The 7,200-nt window shown below is 45.1% G+C and overlaps 1 protein-coding gene across 1 annotated transcript in view; it reads left to right on the top strand.

The window, feature by feature from the left end:
* The window catches only part of stk17a (serine/threonine kinase 17a), a 45,799-nt gene that overhangs the window by 23,801 nt on the left and 14,798 nt on the right, over positions 1 to 7,200 (top strand). The window contains exon 2 of the mRNA XM_080417873.1: positions 6,249 to 6,461. Within this exon, the coding sequence (XP_080273999.1) occupies positions 6,249 to 6,461 (213 nt within the window). The remainder of the gene's footprint in view (positions 1 to 6,248; positions 6,462 to 7,200) is intronic.

A 7,200-nucleotide genomic window follows, 5' to 3' on the forward strand; every position in this document is an offset into this window, starting at 1 on the left:
GGGGGCCTAGCATAGCGCCCTGGGGGACCCGGTCAACTAATTAAAGGGTTTAAAAGTGGCTCAACTATGCCTCAGCTTAAAACAGTACAGTGTGTATATGAGAAAAACAAAAGGCAGCCAGCTTAAGATGTTTGTTTTGATTAGGGTTAGTCTCACTTACCATGTTGTTATTATTAGAGGCCTCGGTCTGGGTTTTATAGTGGCAGCCTTTCAAACCGTGATTGGATGAGAGAATCTTTCATTTGAAATGGGAGAAACACAGGAAAATGCTAATAAGAATCCCTATGCTATGGCATTTTCTAATAATAATAATAATAGCTCAGATTTATATAGTGCTTTTCTAAGTACCCAAAGTCGCTTTACATAAAAGAAAAGGAACCAACTTTATTAAGAAAAAACTAAAACGAACAAAAAGAGAAGTGCTAGATAGACGGTAAATAGATAAAAGGCTAAGCATGGGTTGGGGGGACATCTTAACTAGACCACAGCTGGGAAAGGCTATCCTGACGAGGTGGGTTTTGAATGTGGTTTTGTAGGAAGGAAGGGAGGGAAGGGCCATCTTTAATATGGTTGGGGAGTGCATTCCAGAGGGAGGGGGCAGCAACAGAGAAAGCCCTGTCCCCCCCAGGTATGTTACTTACTTAGCCTTGGGGACCTCCAGGAGGTTGGCTTCACTGGACCTGAGGGAACGGGAGGGGACCCGCAGGTCCACCCAGAGCTTGGGGTCAGACCGGTCTGCAGAAGACACATGAATGTGAATTCACACGACCGGGATGGTTTACCAGGCTAGTGTGCCACTGTGGTAAAAGGTCATATGTGTGCGTGCGTGTGTGCGCGTGCGAAAGGTGAAGTGAGAGGGCTGAGGTCTGCTAGGGCGAGTGAGAGAGGTAATTCTCTCACTAATGAGATCAGGGGGAGTTGGTGGACGTCACCTGTGTCACCGCTGTGTTTGTCTGCCACATGTCACACACAGGCCTGCTGTGCTGTAAGATAAACAACACTGTGGCACACTAGTGTGCATTATGTCCCAACGTGTTTCAGGTGTCAAATAAACATATTCAATAACTTTCCATTAGTATTAGTCATGATGCTTATACATTTAGCTGTATGACAAGTCAAGTGCCATAATAGAGGAAATATGAGTGGGTAAAGCCTACAATCTCACAATGTGGCGTGTTGTGAGCTTGTAGAGCTGCTATTTTTCGCATGCGACACCGGCTACACAACTAAGTATGAATCAAACCTACTGTGAGTGATTATAACTCCCATGAAAACTTCCAAGGTGCCTTCTGTTTTTGTGGCTTATACAGTACCTCCTCTCGTAACCCAGGCCCCCTCTAGCTCCCATCTCTCTCTCAACCCCATGACTCTCACATGAGGTCCAGCCCAGCGCATAGCAGCACCCTCCAGGCCCCTGAGGGCTCCTTTTCATGCTAGCTCAGAGAGAGGCCCTTCATGACTTCCTTCAGCCTTTTTTTTGTATCAGCATGTTGTTATCAGGAATTCAAGATGTTCCCCTTCCAGCACTGCTCTTTAAGGTCACGGTTTGAATGAAAGGACGGTGTGAATTATGCATTCCCATCGTTATGCAGTCTTCTTAACGCGACGTCAGAGACCGATAGATACGTACAGTGACTCTGGTTCTGTAATTGAACGGCATGGCGGCTCGTTAGATTGACTCCATTGCTGCATGCCTCATCACGTTGACATTTGTCATTAATAATTAACGGGCAAGTTTCACAGACTTGTGGAACCATTTGTTTTTTTAAGTATGGTTTTTATCATCCCCATATTTATCCTTTTTGCATTCCTGCCCACACACACACCCACACATGCACGCACGCACCCACACATGCATGCACGCACGCACGCACGCACACACGCACGCACGCATGCACGCACACACATTTTTCCTTCTCTCAAACTCCATGCTGAGGGTTTTTTCCACTGCAGTGGTCTACATTCATGGAGTTCTGTAAATACTAACTTGGTTTCGCTGTGTCATCTCAGCACAACCATAGCCCTCAAAAGCAGCAGTCAAGGCATAATAACTGAAGCCAAAGCAAAGCTAATGTCCGGAACACACAGAGGAGCTCCTCAGCGCAACGTCAGCGTTAACCACTTAAACCCCATTATGGTTGAGCGGAGTCCCTCAGGGCTCTATGCTAGTGTCTTTTCCGTTTTCTGTTATTGTGGGGAAAGCTTTCGCTGAAAATTGCCGATCGACAAGCTCGTAACGTGTTGCGAGCTTGTCGATCTGCTATTTTCAGCGAAAGCTTTTCCCACAGTATTGATGCGGGGGTTTAAAGGTTGGTTAAAGGTTGGGGTAAGTGATTTTCTTTGGTTAAAATAAGTGTTAAATAGCTCTATATTCTGATAGTACTCATTGCTTATAGAATGTTTGTTCAGTAACATGAGTCTCCATGTCTCTCCAGCTCTTTATTAAACACTAAATGCAATTTCAGGTCAGGATACCAATTGTATACAATCAGGATAGAGAACTAACAAAAAAATATCACTTACCCTACCTTTAAGCCTAAATTATACTTCATCCGTACGACGGTACTGTAGGTCTGCGAGCTTTCTTGTAGATCTGTGAGCTTGTAGGTCTGGTCCATTTGGTTACATTTGTACACTCAGCTTTGGTCAAGGCTTTGTCATACATGAGGCCAATTTGAAAGATTTTGGAGTAGACGTAGTTGAAGACGAAGTCTGATGTGCAGTTTCAAGCATGATCGGTCCAGCATTGCCGGAGATTATCTGTTCAGAGACGGACACACAGACAAAAGGCGGACGGACAGGGGCGAAAACATGAGGGGCGTTATTTTTTGTTGTAATTTTCAGACATTTTCAGATTTTTTCCCAAAATAGTGAAAATATCACATCTACACATCTAGCTCACAACAACACCTGTAGATCTCTTAGATGGCTATTTCTCCTATATTTGAAATAGGGCTTAAAGGGATACTTCACTTTCGGGCCGGGGACACATTTAAAAAAAAATATTAAAAATAAATGAAAAAAGTTATGGAAAATTCATGGCCCCCTCACGACACGCAGTGTCCTACTAATGTGTGAGGGGCCATGAATTTTCCATAACTTTTTTCATTTATTTTTAATATTTTTTTTAAATGTGTCCCCGGCCCGAAAGTGAAGTATCCCTTTAAGTATGGATCCCAAGAGTGCCTTCCTAGGAATGTAGTGGAGTCAAAAGCACAATATTTCTATTAGCGGAGTGAAAGTACAAGTAAGCCTTGCAGCCCTTGCAGGAGCTCATCTCCTGTTTCTGTAGCGTGAGGCGGCATGATGTATATGACACGTACACCCCCTGGACATGACGCTAGCATGTCTCAGAGACTCCCAATCCGACCCTTGATGCTGAGTGCCAAGCATGGAGGCACTGGGTTCCATTGTTACTGTCTTTAGTATGACCCGGCCGGGGATCGAACTCCGACCTCCCAGTCTCAGGGCGGGCACTCAAACCACAACAAGGCCACTGAGCTGGTTAAGTGGTTAAGTACAGTACTCAAGTAAATTACTTATTTACTGTCCACCACTCTTAGCCTCCCGGCCGTTCCGGCCTGGCAAAGAACAATGACATGATCCTTTATTGTGGAAACTGTTATTGAGACGTATGATAATACACGTTATACAGCCATACGCTCATCTCATTTGACAGCCCCCTCACGCACACCCGCACATGGATATAAACACGTGCATAATGACACACACACACACACACACACACACACAATGGCCCAGCCCCCTCCCCTACCAGTCCTAATTATAATGAGGTCAGTCCACAAAGCAGACAGTCGAGAGAGAGATGAGAGAGAGAGAGAGAGAGAGAGAGAGAGAGAGATAGAGAGAGAGAGAGAGAGAGAGAGAGAGATGAGAGAGAGAGAGAGAGAGAGAGTCGAGAGAGAGAGAGAGAGAGAGAGAGAGAGAGAGAGAGAGAGAGAGAGAGAGAGAGAGATGAGAGAGAGAGAGAGAGAGAGAGAGAGAGAGAGAGAGAGAGAGAGAGAGAGAGATTTTTATGGGTCACTAGAATTACGTAAATTTCCCATTTTTGCAGGTCTTGTAGAGCTATTTTCACTGTTTATGAAATAAGTTAAGTGGTTATGCAGTATTGTAATTCCGGGCCCTGGGGGAGAGACATCAAATGTATCTTCCGGGTCTCAGCTGAAAAGGTTTGGGAACCCCTGCTCTATAAACAGAGATGAGTACACATACACACACAGCAGAAATCCTGAACAGGTCAATTTTCACACTCTCAGAGGTAGTTAGTCAGTTAAAGTGACACTCGAGTTAAAGTGACACTCGGGACTCCGCTGTGTACAAGGATCGCCAAGGATGACTTCATCCAGTAGAAATGCCAACAGAGCGCGGCCTCCCCTTCACCAACCCCCTTGTCACTTTTGTTCCCTCTCTCCTTCGACGTCACACTCACTCCCTCTCGTTCTCTCACTCTGTCTCTCATTACCGCGTGTCCCTCGAGCACCCTTTTCTTGTGTGTGCGGCCCCTGTTCGGACACCAAAGGCCTAAATAAACGATGTGTTAAGTGAACAACGGCCTCCTTTGACTGTGAAACTGTAATCCCTGCACTGACCTTCATTTACCTGCCCAAAGGGTGCGTCAGATGTCAAATATTTGTTGTCATACGCACGATTTGCCTCTGGTAAAAGTCACGATACTAAGGACCCACAAAGCTGGAATAGGATTAGAATCTATGAATCAACATTCCAGGATGGTTGGGGCGATGGCCATTTTTTAAGTGTACAGAAAGTCTAATGTTGTCTAGGAAAGCCCACGGAAGGTCAGATGAGTAGGGTTATTTTGACAAACACGTCACACAGCATGTGTTGGAGATTGAAGAAATCGAGTACCAAAGCATGGTGGAACACCTGTTTTTGGTAAAGAGTTATGTTATGTATCATATTGTTTTGACACATGATAGGTTTGATGTTTGGTACCCTTTCTTGAAAAATGATATAATTCTTTGCAATATACTTAAGTATGTGACAGTACCCTCACTCACCCTGTTGTTTTTGTGACTAGGGTTCATGCCATTTACTTTTAAGTTGATTTGGATAAGAATGTCTGCTAAATGCCTAAATTGTTCATTGTAATTGAGACAGAGGGGGGGAAATATGCACCTCACAAGCTGCTAGTGATGAAGATGCTCATTGCTCATTGTGTTCATTGCGTTTTATGTGCTTTGTTTAGCGCTACCAGCACATAAATGTTACTATTTTCATACATTGTTTGTTTACTTTGTTGTGTAACTGTCATGCGTATCACTAGCATGAACAAGGAACAATGACTGATCATGGAATTCTAACAACGTCAAATGGCATTTTTGAATCTGCCATTACAAACTAAATTCTCAAGCACTTTCACTGTAAGTTGTCATGATACACTGTGTGAACAGTTTGCTCAAGTTTGTGTTGTCACTATAACAATTCCATAAATTGTGAGTTGTGTCATAATCCAAAGAACCCAGGGGGAAAATGTTTATGGTCTATAGTTCATTAGTTATAGCGCCACCATGAGGCAGATTTGAAAAATAAGAAAATGGTGTGGAGGTTCCTCCTTGGCCTATTGGGAGTGTGCATTCAAACTTCCGGTCTAGTGGTGTCTAATCTCTCAAAATCTGTCAGCACCAGCTCAAACATGTAGTGTTGTTGTTATAGTAGGAATAAACACAGAAGCACCCGGGAGGAAGTGGACTAAGAAAGGGGAGGAGCCAAACCAAGTTCCTGTTTCTACACAAAAACTAAAAAAGACAACAACCATTTTTTCCTTTTTTGACATTAGCTGTAAGTCATGGGAAGACACAAAAAAAAAATTCTGGCCTGGGCCACAGCGTGGCAGTCCAGGCACCCTATGCTGCGATGCCAGCCTGACAGCGTGTCGCGGTTCGACTCCCGACGACCTTTGCTGCGTGTCAGCCCCCATATCTCTCCCCATTTCCTGTCAGCCTACTGTAATCTGTCAATAAAGGCAACCAAAACAAAATTAAATTAAATCTTTAAAAAATTGCTGCTTCCCGGCCTACCAGTCTGGCAGAGATAATATGTGCAGTACATATTATCCCTTTATACTGTATGTCTAATACTGTGCAAGTTAAGACGCATAGGAGCATCTGGTGAATTTCGCAGCTTGTGAATTTCGCAGCTTGTGAGTTTTGTGTCTTCACGTGTCATCCTTTTGAGACGTTTCCTCTTTCTCGCCCTGTCCCGTCCAGGGGGAAGTTCGCCGTGGTCAGGAAGTGCGTGGAGAAGTGCACGGGCCGCGAGTACGCCGCCAAGTTCATGAGGAAGCGTCGCAAGGGACAGGACTGTCGCTCGGAGATCGTCCACGAGGTGGCCGTGCTGGAGCTGGCCAGGGCCAGCGACCGCGTGGTCAACCTCCACCAGGTCTACGAGATGGCCTCCGAAATGGTGCTGGTGCTGGAGTTGTAAGTACCAGGAAACACACACACACACACGCGCGCACGCATGCACGAACCCATGCGCACACACACATACATCTCACTGGATTTTCACTTTCACAGGACCCAGGTATTTTGATGCAAATTATGATGAATCGTCGTTGTCGGGCAGAAACCTTACATTTTTTTGTGTTTTTTCGTAAATTAACGCCCTACTTGATCATACTACAGCGTCACACAAATGCATCAAAAGTAGCAGATCTGCAAGCTCAAAACGTGGCGCAAAACGCGGCGCAAAACGCGGCGCGAAACGCGGCGCGAAACGCAGCGCGAAACGCGGCGTGTTTTGAGCTTGCAGATCTGCTACTTTTGATATTTTTGAATACGGTTTTGAGCTTTGCAGATGGGATATTTTTGCTATTCGACAAAGTATATAGGGTTTACTGTAAGAGGTTAACTTCTGATACCACAGCACGTAATCAAGGGTCCGAATTAACTGAATGCCAACGATAGCTCTGAGGTCACTCAAGGTGAGGGCAGCGTCTTGGGACAGCGTCTAAAAACGGTGTTCAGTTGGCGGTGGGCTGGCAGGTGAACGGACACCTGCAGCAGCAGGGGTCCTGCAGGACCACTGGACTGTGGTGAATAATGAAAGATCACAGCAGGTGTGTGGAGAACAGAGCAGAAAAGACAGGCCGACAGGCTGTCAGTTATGCTAGTTAAATATTAACAGGTGAAACACTGACCGTGTCACCAGAGAGAGAAT

This window comes from Gymnoscopelus braueri, assembly GCF_963280865.1.
Source record: "Gymnoscopelus braueri genome assembly, chromosome: 21".
Taxonomy (NCBI): domain Eukaryota; kingdom Metazoa; phylum Chordata; class Actinopteri; order Myctophiformes; family Myctophidae; genus Gymnoscopelus; species Gymnoscopelus braueri.